The 13290-nt window shown below is 40.7% G+C and overlaps 1 protein-coding gene across 7 annotated transcripts; it reads left to right on the top strand.

Moving 5' to 3' along the window:
• The first annotated feature begins 147 nt into the window (after positions 1-147).
• On the top strand, positions 148-12335 carry LOC104922605 (proton myo-inositol cotransporter). 7 transcript variants are annotated; one of them, XM_019262409.2, is made up of 13 exons: positions 148-274; positions 995-1206; positions 2632-3107; positions 3481-3640; positions 4052-4257; positions 4404-4512; positions 4665-4828; positions 5714-5828; positions 6581-6706; positions 8315-8433; positions 8828-8980; positions 10330-10499; positions 11511-12335. In XM_019262409.2, exons 3-13 carry the CDS (start codon positions 2657-2659, stop codon positions 11598-11600), a joined length of 1863 nt encoding a protein of 620 aa, XP_019117954.1. In that variant the 5' UTR covers positions 148-274; positions 995-1206; positions 2632-2656; the 3' UTR covers positions 11601-12335. The 7 variants fall into 7 exon arrangements, 6 of the variants coding, with proteins under 6 accessions (XP_019117954.1, XP_027138548.1, XP_010733781.2 ...); XM_027282747.1 differs by lacking the exon at positions 995-1206 and having other exon boundaries at positions 178-274; XM_010735479.3 differs by lacking the exons at positions 148-274; positions 995-1206 and adding an exon at positions 2200-2253.
• Positions 12336-13290: the final 955 nt, after the last annotated feature.

Here is a 13290-nt window from a genome sequence, read left to right on the forward strand (position 1 = left end):
TCCTCGGCTAACTTTCCCCTGGCAGAGAAACATGTTCCTCTTTGTGGAGTTGGAGACTTTCTGCAGTTTCTGTGGGAAATACTCCTCTGTGGCAGGCGTGTTCCTCCTTCTCCTTCCTTACAGTCACATCATATGACTCCGGCGAGAGAAAAACTTCCCGTTTGTTCAGGAGGAAACTGGAAACAAGACACCGCGCAGCGGCACTGAAGGGGGGACGGCGGTCACGGACTATCAATTCATCTGCCACTCAGACAAACCGCGGTTCACTCAGACTGTGGGTGAAGTTTCTACATGGACTATATCTCCGAATCGACTTTAGACTGGGTGTCTTTAACAAAAAAACACGTTCGTGAGCTGTCTGCCCGCCGCGGTGTCTAAAGTCAGCTAGCTTACTCATTTACCGGTGTTTAAATCAGTGCGTTGAACTGATTTGCGCCGTATCTCGTTCAAAAATCCCCCATTATAATGTTTGTTTGCGATTGGACAGACGTACTAAGCCCGTAGAGCAAATATAAAAACTCTTTACCACTTCTCGGAAAGCATATGTAAATTCGGCATGCATGACTTCACGCGAGGCTGCGGGTAATTCAACATAAAAACTCAACTTTATGTCGGTTCGTCGTGTTTGTACTGCGCATCTAGCAGCGTAACTACGGCATTCAGCCGGCGGGTCGCCCTGCTGTCATGCTTGCGACATTTCATGCGACATAGTAGCATGTGTCAAACTATTTTATTATTATTATATATTTTATTTACCAAAATAACACTATTTGCCTATGACTAAAAACAATTAGAAAGACTGTTCGTCCAATCTCCTTTTAAAAAATGCCCTTAACTTGTTAAATAAATCCCAAATTTACCATAGATTAGCCTTCAAAAGCCAAAAAATAAACAGCTGATATGCAAATATGTGTACCTATGTGGTGGTTTGCAAATACTGTACACCCTAACATGTATTTAGATTGATGCAAATTGCTGCTGTTCTACTGTACAGGGCGGATACGGTAAACACAGCTGTCTGCTGTGTGCTGTGTGAGGATCCCTGTAGGACAGGTAGGCAGATTATCGCTGTGTAAATGGGAGTGTCCCTGTCCCTCCTCTTCTGCGGAGACATCATGTGAGCTGTGATCTGAGGCCATCAGACAAACTTCCCCTTTGTTGAAAGAGGACAGAAGCTGCTGCACTGCTCAGGAACAAGCGTCAGAGGTAGAGTTTGGAGTTATTTTACGCATATAACATCTGCTTGCTTCACACGTGGTTTGTGTGATGCGGACGTTGTAATGTTTCATCTGTTATGATGATAGGCTCTGTCGTGTATCTGTCAGCTGACGATCCTGATAGGCTGCAGGGGAATAGTCTTGTTGGCAGATGTTGTGGGCAGATAGGCATAGTTGATGACTGAGTCTGAATGTTGGATTGATACTGTGGTTTTCCACCTTCAAGGTGCAGCGTTTAGTTTAAAGGTTCATTTTGAGTCAATAATTAAAGCCCAGTGCTCTTCTAGTACATTCTCAAATACTGGCATTTAGGATATTTACACTTCTATATTTACTTTAAATGTGTCTGTCAGCAGACTGATTAAAACTGGGAACAGTTTGATTTAAAATGACTGATTGTGTAAATGTTGTTAGTAAAATAACAACTATTAAACTGTTCATGCACATGACATGTCATGATAAATGCATTTGTAAACAATCCAATGAGGTGCATAATGGGTATTATGCATCAAGTGGGGGTGGGGAGCTGCTTTCGGTAAGACAAGTGAAGTGTCCTGTGGATGCACAATGTTATGATCTGAGTGGACAGTTTTCTCTCCATTTGCATGTTCTGAATGAATGAGCAATGTGTGCAGGGTTAATGATTTATAGGCTACATGGGGAAAAATGAGATACATTTTGTCTGCCGTATTATGCCGAATTAACGAGGAGACCAGTACATGGTCTGAGTTTTTGTTTTAACACGTATAAGCTTTACTGATAAAGATGATTCACTAAAATGACTCAAATATGAACGGAGTCTGGCGGAACATTCTAGAGAAACGTGTCCGAAAAGTGCCTTTTTTTCTAAAATAAAAAAAATAATATATAATATGATAAACAAATGAACAAAACATAATAGAATACAGTAGTGCATACATTTTCACCATCACATTTTAAAAAATGAAATAATATTTCTTTCACTTTATTTCCGTTCCGGTGACGTTGACGTCACGTAGACATGGCCACGCACAGAGCAGAGTGGTAGCAGTCAGAGGTAAACAGCTGTATGACGTCACTCTGGAGCTTTTAAAAGCACTTGTTTTAGACACATTTGTCACGTGACAGATTTTAAAATGTGCCGTGCTGACAGAACCGTGCCCGCGGCTTGTCACGAGACCTTGAAAGTTGAATCTCCACTTCCTTGTTTCTTCTTTCGTGCCGGACGCCGAGGTCGGAAGTCCAGTGTTTAAAAGAATGCATTTCTATGATCTCCCTTTGTTTGGGACCACCTTTCCTCAGCTCTGCTCTGTTTTGAGGGAGTTTAATGCGCCACAACTAATGATATATGAGTAAAGGAGTAAGAACAAGACGCTGCAGGTGTCCAAAGTAACCCCAGGTGAGTTGATCTCCTGCTGTCCTCTATGTCCAACAGCCACGATGGATTCAGCTTGAAGCGGATGAGTAACCTCATGGGCAGCAGGAGGCAGAGAGCAGTGGACGATGGAGAGCAGAGTCTCATTGGACCTCCATCTGGATACCCCGGAGCCACTGGTGGGAATCTCCTGGACCAAGATGAATCCACACCATGCTTTGTCTACGTGTTGGCGGTTTTCTCTGCCCTGGGAGGATTCCTCTTCGGGTATGACACCGGGGTGGTCTCCGGGGCTATGCTGCTCATAAAGAAGGAGATGAACCTGGACAAACTGTGGCAGGAGCTGCTGGTTTCCAGTACCGTTGGGGCTGCCGCTCTCTCTGCCCTGAGCGGAGGATACTTGAATGGGTGGCTGGGGCGCAGGATCTGCATCCTTTTGGCCAGTTTCATCTTTAGCGCTGGTGGCGTGATCTTGGGTTTGGCCCCCGACAAGGTGGTGTTTCTTGTGGGCAGAATCATAGTTGGATTGGGCATAGGTGAGTCAGTGTTTGTTGTCTCTTGTTGGCTGTAGGATATTGAAAATGTTCAATGATACTCAGTTCCTGTTTACTTTTTCACTGTTAGTCCATCAAACCATTTTATTTCTCTCACTCTAGATTGCTGTGTTTTAACCTGTATGTAAGTTATGAGTAAATACGAAAGCAGCCTCTCACCAACCTGACCTGCTTTTCCAGTACTACTCCTTGCTCAAATTCTCCTGGATGAAGCCTAGGACTGTGGATCATGTGACAGAATAGAATTACAGCTTATTGACTCAAAATGTTATTCAACAAAAAATGCATGTATGAAGTGTGAGGATAATTTTTCTGTGTATATCCAAATGCACTCTTTTTTTTCCACCCCTATTAGGCATTGCCTCGATGACAGTCCCTGTGTACATCGCAGAGGTTTCCCCTTCTCACCAGAGAGGGCAGCTGGTCACTATCAACTCGCTCTTTATCACTGGTGGCCAGTTTATTGCCAGTGTGGTCGATGGCGCTTTCAGCTACCTAAGCCACGACGGCTGGAGGTACACGTCGGTTCGACACTACACTGTCTTCTATGTTAATAACTTTGTATGAGAGAAGGTGGGGAAGGAGGTGTTTTACACAGGTTACACCGAGGCACGGTATTGGCTCAGGCTCAGAACCCAGCACACATTCAAGGATCAAGGATGTCTTTATTAACCCTGAAGGGCAATTTGTTGCACAGCAAGTACACAAGCACATAAAAGAGCAGCACTCAGGCAAAGCATTACAAATGGATTGGGTTTTAAAAGGGTGATAATGATGCTAAGAAAAGCCAAAATATTGTCTCAGATTTCAATCCTGTGGATCACCTCCGAACATCCTTACCCGTGTGTCTTTTCTGCCCCAGTTCATGATTTGTACACTGGTGACGTAGCTTGAAATGGACCTTCAGCATTTTCTCCATACTGTAGGTACATGCTGGGTTTGTCCGTTGTCCCAGCAGTGCTGCAGTTCATCGGCTTCATCTTCCTGCCGGAGAGCCCCCGCTGGCTTCTCAAAAACGGCCGGAGCCAAGAGGCCCGTGAAGTTCTCAGCCGGATCAGAGGAGGGCGGAACATTGACGCGGAGTACAACGCCATCAGAACCAACATCGAGGAAGAGGAGAAAGAGGCAGGAGGTGAAAGGATTCTTTGAAAAGTTGTCTCTAGATGTGACAAAACTTTTTTTATACAAACATTAGAAAGACATGAAGGTACGTGAGGTGAATTAGTAATATTTATCTGCATTATATAAAATATTGTTTTCTGATTGCCTGTTCTTTAGGAGGTCTTGTCATTTTACGGATTCTTCGCTATGGTCCGACTCGCAGGGCTCTCATCATTGGCTGCGGCCTCCAGATGTTTCAGCAGCTGTCTGGGATAAACACTGTCATGTAGGTTACCTATTTATCTTGTAATGGCTTCAGCTAATTATCTCCTAAACTGCCTGATAACATCACCACTTTTGTAAAAGCTCTAGTGATAAACCAAAGTCCTGACCTGTGTCACTGGGGGGAAAAAAGTAAATTGATTTGTCCTTATCTAGGTATTACAGTGCAACCATTCTGCAGATGGCGGGGGTGCGGGATGATAAACAGGCGATCTGGTTGGCTGCTGCAACTTCTGCAACCAACTTTGTGTTCACCGTGGTTGGAGTCTGGCTTGTGGAGAGAGTGGGCCGAAGGAAGCTGACCCTGGGCAGTCTTTTAGGTTTGTCATTTGGATAGTTGATTAATGCTTTACTGATTTCACAAACTGACTAAGTTACAGGACATTTCTCAGTTTTAAAAATAACTTGTGATGGACGTTCACATTTTTTCTTATAGTCCAAATTGTTCAGGATTTTATTTCAAGACTGATCAAGACAAGATATCAATAAATACTGTGATTTGATGTAAAGCCTGCTGCTTCAAATATAACCACTAACTTTTATCATTTCTAATTTGACATTTTTGTTGCTGTAAATAGCTGTTACTCCCTCCCAGCCAGGAGAAGAAGCTGTGACTGTCTAGGAGGAGATGACAGGGAAATGTCCTGTAATCAAATTTGGCTTCTTAAACCAAAAATAGTTTATCTGAAAAACAGCTTCCAAAACAACACACACAACAGTCTGTGATCCTGCAATGTGATGTTTACTGAGAGGGCTGGGACCACCCAGAGAGAGTTGATGAATATTAGCCACATGTATACTCTCTGGTCTTGTTCATGACTCTGTCTCGGTTTAGGAGGTCTTGACTACAACACTGACTTTATCTAAACACACCAAAATACCAGTTCCTCCATCTCCCAGAGTGATTATCTGTGAAACTGAGAGGTGAAGGAATGTTTTGCCCATTCACCACTGCACTAACATCATTCACGTGTTACATTGACATAATGACCCTTGCTGTAATTGGTAACACTTGGTATATAAAACAATAACACTAATGCAGTAATTGAATACTTTATTGAGACAGTAATCTTTTTAATATATTTTGTGTCATGTTACCATGTTTATTGATGTCACTCAGAGATATATGGCCAGTCTGTAGGACATCTTCCTAATTTTACTTTTCTCTCAGGGTAAATTTTGTATCTTTATTTCCTCTAATGCAGGTACTGGTCTGAGTTTGACTCTGTTAGCAGTCGGGTTCTTGCTGTCTGCCCAGAATTCTCCACCCATCACCCTTCACCCGGTCGACTCTCAGAACTCAACCTGCAGACTATATGGGTAAGTGAACGCACCACAGCTGTAATGCAGTCATTTCATTTCTCACCACTAACGGTTTGTTTTCAGTTTGAGACATTTGTTTCTAGTTTTTCATCCAGATAATTTACATATACAGACAACATAACTCGGAAATGAATACATAATCTAAACATTATTTATTAAATAATAATTGAAAAAATGAATAATGAATAAATGTGGACATATAGAGACAACTAAATATAAAATAATAAATACATACATATATAATTTTTATATTTATTTGTTTTCTGTATAAACTGTATATATTTTAAATCTATATTTATTTTCTGTTTACATGACTCTGCTTTTGTCTGTATTTTAAAGCCACTTTCTTGCTAATCCCACAGGTATTTAATTGCTATTCAATTCAGTGACAAGATAAGACACAAAAACACACTATGAACGTGAGACACACAACACAAAATGCAGTGATCCCCCAGACCCTGCCTAAGTGTGGTTCACTTAGTAAAACATTTTCACCAGTGATTAGCCATTTAGAGCAAAATGCAAAAGAACAGCACTTAAATGTAAGTTAGGTACTCCTCAAGATGTATCTGCAGTCACTTGTGTGATGATTTGAGTTCACGGACATTGTTTTCAAGCTTCACTATCATTGTTGTTATCAAAGGCTTGAGTTATCACTGCTGACAGTGTGGTATGTGTGTCTGTCTGTTGCTCAGTAAACAATCCTGTGAAGGCTAAAAAGAGGTTTTACATTCAGCTCTGTCTTCCAGGTCCTGTGAGTTCTGCATGCTGGATCCAAACTGTGGGTTTTGTTATCGTGAAAACGGCTCCGGGGTGTACAATGCCTCCTGTGTTCCTGTCAGTCAAGTGTCCACGGATCACGCCGCCTGGGGAAGGTCAGACTCTGATAATCTGTGTGACAGAGAGTGAGTGAGAGGTTGAGAGATAGTGAAGTGTGTCACAGTACAAAACTCCCAACACCCAGTTGCCATGTGACTATCTTTACAACATCATCATCTGTCACTTTAAATGGTAAATGAACGGTACTCTGAACTGAAACTGAACTCTACATATCTCATTCACACACACATTACACATACATACACACATACATTAGTTTTGAGGAGCTAACCATTCATACACATTCGCACACCGATGGCGCAGATGTCCATCAAGGACACTTCAACATACAGACGAGAATTGAACCACCACTCTATGACCTGCTCTAGTCCGCCATGTTGAACTGCCATGTTTCTACAGTAGCCAAAACATTGGGTACGGTTGAATTTCACATTCATAAGAAGTTAGGAAAAGACGACCGTGGTGTTCAGAGAATCCAACTGCACTTACACTTAGACTATGTCATCATGCGACAGCGAATGTTATTCACGTGACCTGTGTTAAAACTACAAAGACCAGATGATGGACTACAAAACTCGCATCTGAGATACTTAATAGATACTCCCATGCGATCTGATTGTGTTGCTTCATGCAGGAAATATAAACGTGGACAACCCGGTGAAAAATCTGACTTCATTATCAACGTCAGAATTCAAATAATAAACAATCGTCCACCTGTCACAGAAGTCAGATGGAGTGTTTGTTATTCTGGTATGGTCGCTCACCCTCCTGTCCACTCATATGGAAACACATAAAGACAAAGATATATGATTAATCAGCAACGGTAACTTCATGATGATGTGCAGGACGCTGGATGGCACAGTTACAAACAGTCTGTGTGTGAACGCAGCTCCACAGTCAACAACAGAACACAAGTTTTTACATCACGTCAACACGTATGTTCATATTCACACGCTCTCTCTGCTGCAGGCTGCGTCACACTGTTTAAATACATTCATGTTTTCTGGTTGTGAATGACTGAACGGTGTGCTGATTTTTTGTTGCTGCCGCAAGGAATTGTGGGACGGCATTACCTCCTTTCCTTTAGTCCGGTGTATCCTATGCTACAGGAGATAAGAAAGGCTTCTGGGTCATTTCACTCAGTTAGGAAGGTTCCTAAGCAAATTTGATTATTCGACCGCACCCATCAGCTCTAGATAGTGCCATTTTGTATTTCTCGCGCCTTCAGGCAAGAAGGGGAGATTAAGAGCAGTAGTATCGCGGATTCACACAGGATCAGATGATCTAGATCCAACTTTTCGGGAAAACGGAGGCCCAGGTCACGCTTCACAAGCCAATCAGACACTCAGAGAGAGAGAGACAGAGAGAGAGAGAGATCCCTGATCCTGTGTGAATCCATGGGTATTTATTTGGTTGCAAGCTGCAACATCACCACTAGATGTCACTAAATTCTTTACACTGGTCCTTTAAAGCTCAACCTGAAGGAGTAACCCCCCCCCCTTTGTAAAGTGAATGCACACCGAATCACCTGCAAACCAGATTTCTTTTGCTGTATTATTCAAGATTGAATTAAAATAGGTCTATGTGTAAAACCTGTGAAGAAATGCAGTTTTTTAGTTTCCTGCAATGTTTCTCTTGTCCAGGTGTTCCAACCAAACAGAGGGAACTGACAACCCGATCTGGGCCTACAACTACTGTCCAACATCCTACTCTTGGATCGTCCTGTTGGGCCTCATACTCTACCTTGCATTCTTCGCTCCAGGTCTGAAACACTGTTCTCAACGTTTATCGAACATCTAACAGTCTTCCTGTGAATTATAGATGAGTCATTGATATCTTATGACATGGATCGTCTCATGATAGGCAACTAGATTCCATGTTTCAAAAAAGTTCATACTGACTTGATAGAAATCATATTCAGCTCAGACAACCACCACAATATCACACATCTTTCATATACTGTCCCCCTCTCTAACTAGAAGATGGCCTGGTCTTCTCCATTCTAATCACCTAATGATTATCTTGGGCCGGAAGTCTCAGCCACTTTCTCATATACCCATAAATACCCAATATGTTGCTACGTACCTGATATCAAGAAATGATTCATGCAGCTTATGTTATGTGTGTGAATATTAAAGAATGCCTCTGTGTGTCAGGTATGGGCCCAATGCCTTGGACAGTGAACTCAGAGATTTACCCACTGTGGGCCCGTAGCACCGGCAATGCCTGTTCAGCCGGGGTCAACTGGATCTTCAACGTCCTGGTGTCTCTGACCTTCCTTCATGTTGCAGAGTTTCTGACATATTATGGTAAGAGGTCATATGGTTAATACATTGCCACCCCTTTAACTGCTTCTATATGCGAGGGGAGAGCTTCTGTCTTTATTTCTCAGTGTGTGTGTTGCCTCGTTGGCTTGCTCTAGGACATATGCATTGTTAATGCACTTAATGTATTTTTGCCATTTCAAATTCAATTACAAATAATTCTCTTATCTTATACCTGTAGTTTTGTAAAGAGAAATCCTGTCCATGAAAGCGTCTTTTGCTTCAGTCTAATCCAGAAATATTGTTTTTATTTTTATTCCTTGTGTAACCAGGCGTGGTCACTGTAAACACCATCTTGTTTATAGCAACAGAACGGCAGCGAGAGAGATGAGATGAACCTGAACCGAGTTTTGTTGGGGCAGTGTTAAACTTAACCAAACCATATACTACACATACAATATGTATAAAAATTTTTTTTTTTTTTACAGTGCAATATGTTTTTCTGGTGCAGAGCGAGCTGAGTTTTAAAAATGCTTGTTCATTTTTTACTGTAATTATATTTCTCTGGATATCCAACAAATTTAATCTTTCTGCCTGAATCACTAAGCTATCTTTTAATGTTCCATACGCTGCATGTTATGTTTAGTATAAAGTCTATACGTTGTTCTTGGATACAACAATAATCTTTTTTTTTCCCCCATCCAAGCCTAAACAGACATTGCACTGCACAGGAAACTATTCTAGTCGTTTCAACCATGTGTTTAGCTCTTACACAGTGAAACTTTCTTCTGAAATTTCCAACTGCAAGTTTTTTTTCATGACAAGGTGAGGGTAGGGGTCTGATAAGGATGATTCAGTCATTTCACACAAACTGTGGGTGCAATCTCTCTCTGTGTATCAAGGTGACTGTGAAGTCTACAGGCTAAAGACTGCACAACAACAAACATCTGTTAACTACAGTGCATTCTGTCAGTGTCCTTGACAAACACATGAATAGTTAATATATTTAATTCCCCCAAACAAAGGAAGCATTGACCGGTCAGAAACAAGCTCAAACTGCTATCAGATGGCAATAATTAAATAATAAACAACCCCAAATGTCCTGTTATTGAGTGATTGTTCAATTCAAAACAAAATTGAGATAATGCTGACGTTACCTTTTAACTTAATATGAATTAGCGTCGTAATGTGATAGAAACTGACCGGCAAAGGCTGAGTTTGCATTTGCACTTTCAAGTTTAGGTTTGCCATTTTGACATTTCACCTTCAGTTTCATTCTGATGTGCACATCAATTAAGAACTTTGATTTTTATTTGGATTCATTCACACATCGTGCATACACAAGGTAGCCACAGTTCAGTAACTAACAGTGTACATGTGTGTCTATCTTCCAGGGGCATTCTTCATGTACACAGGCCTGGTGGTGTTGGGTCTCCTCTTTGTCCAGGGCTGCCTCCCAGAGACCCAAGGCCTGCAGCTGGAGGAAATCGAGAACCTGTTCAACAGACCGCTCTGCTCATGTGGAGCCTCCTCATCCGGCCACAACCAAGTCCAATACATCCGGGTAAAAGGCAGTAACTACCTCCTCTCTGAGAGCGATGCCTCAGATGTAGAGTAGACTGGGAAGATTTCCTCTTTCCGCTCTGTCCTTTGGTTTGCTGATGTGGGGAGGAAAAGTAATCATGTCGCCCTCTGGTGGCTGCAATCAAACATAAGCACAAATGGTGCACCCACTCCTGTGATTGACTCTGAACTCACTTTTCCCCACGCTCAGGCAATTCTTTTGTCAATCATCTCTGCTTCTTACATCTGCCTTAGTCTCAGCTGGGAGTTGGTGTGCCTTTTTTCTTTACTCCATTCTTCTTGTTTTCCATCATTCCCCCACACGGTCATCAGAAAAGGGAACACTGGAACAAGACTTTCCAGGTATCCAGAATTAGGGTGAACAGATAATTAGTTATACCAGTTAAGTTAAAGTATGTCATGAAAAAATAGTGTTAGAAATGCGAAATCGAAACAGATTATGGTACTCTTTCCAGGAAAAATCATGTTCAACAAACAGATCTGTATTTTAAGGACTTCAGCGATGAACTTTGGGGAATGATTGTTGTTTTCCCAGCAAGTAGCATTTTTAGAAACTCTTTGTTTTGATTGGGAACTCACCATTTTCACTGTCTCTCTGTAACGTAAAAACAACTTTATTTCTATGATATACAAAATACATCAAATATTTTGTGTATTTTTTTTTGATATACCAGCAAGGATGTGTTTGTATGCTTCATGCCAGCCTTAATGATCTTTAGAGAGCAGGAGACCATTTTAAACACTATCATTGATTTATTTGTATATTCTTTAGAACTCTTTGAGAACACATTCCTGTTAAAATCACGAGCATGGGTTTAATGCTTTAATCTGTGCTGGTGTCAAACTAAACTGTCCATTGTGGGTTGCTGCTATTCTGTGCACAGTGGGAGAGATTTCACTTGAAAAACCAAAAAGGTGTCTTTTTTTTCTGAAAAAACATTTTTATATGTCAAATTAGTCGAACAAGTTGCTCAAATCTTCAATTTTCTAGCACGATTCGGAATTCAGTCCAGCACACTACGGAGCGGTGGGGTCAGACAGTGCCATAGCCTATATCACTGTAAGTATGGCCTCAATGTGATAACAGCTTTTCTTATATATTTCAGCAGTGATTAATATTCCTTTTTAATTTTAATGTCCTTGTTTCTGCAGCTCAGATAACGATGACCAAGTAGCCCTGAACAACTCAGTACAAAGCACCTTTTGTATAGAGCGTCCTTTTTGCACTGACATGCTTTGAAATATGCCAGTGTGCTTTTTAGTGCCACTGTAAGTTTTCTTTTAAAAAGGTTTCTCATGCAGTCTTCTTTTTATGGTGATTGCTATCTCTGTGCAGCTAAGTGTCTGTTTTATCGATGAATAAACTTCATTTCGTTTCTGGTTTCTAGAATGTCTAGAATGAATAGTTTTCTGATGAGTGGAACGTTTGCACAACAGACAAATTGCACAAAACCTTTAGTATTTATGGGAACAGAAACGTTCAATATTTATACAGACGTAGTTTGTGGTTATAGATCTGGAATCCTTTCTCATAAAATCAGATTTGGTGTCAAATCTCAATATGACAGCAGTGATATCACACAGCCATTCCTGTAAATCTTATTGATAACCAGCCTGTGTCAGAAATTCAAAGACTTAAACAGATCTATATGAGTATTTTCAGAAGAAAAGAAGATCTATTGTTCATGACAGATGATGGATGGGTTCATGTTGGTACTAGGTCATTTTCTATATGAAATGCTTGTATTAATCACATTCCATGTCTTTCATGTTATGTTCATGATCTTTGGGAAATAAACATACACAAATTGAATCACTTTGATCAGCGTGACATTGTATCTAATCTGATTTAAGAGTACTGTCAGAACAAAAAGTGATGAAACACCAATAACTCTTGTGTTAGATGTGTTATAATCTTGCGAGCTTTGGCAGGGTTTAAAGGGTCAGTTCACTCAAATTACAAACAAGAATTATAGTAGATTTTATGATCAATTCATTTTCTATTAATCTTCTATGTGTCCATGAAGTGTCATAAAGTATGTGGAATAAATAAAGTAGCAATGAATCTGCACATGCTGGATGGACACTAGAATTAACTAAATTCTTGTCAATCAGTTAAACAGTCAACTAAAAGAACACATTTTCCTTCATAGCTCTACCGTGTTTTTCCAAAGTGCAACATGGTTAATGTTTTTAATTTGTAGTTCTCACAGCATTGAAAACTTCAGTGTCTCTGTTACTCATGATAATTCACAAACCTCATTGTGTTGTACAGAAATTGTCCCAATGAAGACTGCATTATTCAGTGCACCAAACATTGAAATCTCTTGGATTCCTGGAAAAGTAAAGTTATATATAATTTGGGCGAACCAGCCTTTTAAATGTTGTTTGAAGGGTTCGTTACAATTTGTCCGACCATAGTGTTCAAAGAAAGCTTGAGCAGGGGTTAGAGTTAGAGGTTTTGTGATTCACACAGGGCAGGTTAGCAGTGAATGGGAGGAAAACTTTAAAACTAATTTGCATATACATTTTTAAACTTTCGGTCTTAAAATGAGTCATATTTTTTCAGCGTCTATAGAGCAGACAGCATGCAGCTTCACTATAATATGCACTGACATATATCTTGTCATTAGTGAGCCTGTAGTTTGTCATGCCTCGCTTTCCTGGTAACTTGATAGGTGTGTAACGGGACTCCTGTATTCATGGTATTATTTCCCAGCAAGAAGCGGAAGGGTGGAGTGTGGGAGGCTTTTAAACACAAACCAAACTCT

Source organism: Larimichthys crocea, chromosome X (genome assembly GCF_000972845.2).
Source record: "Larimichthys crocea isolate SSNF chromosome X, L_crocea_2.0, whole genome shotgun sequence".
Taxonomy (NCBI): domain Eukaryota; kingdom Metazoa; phylum Chordata; class Actinopteri; family Sciaenidae; genus Larimichthys; species Larimichthys crocea.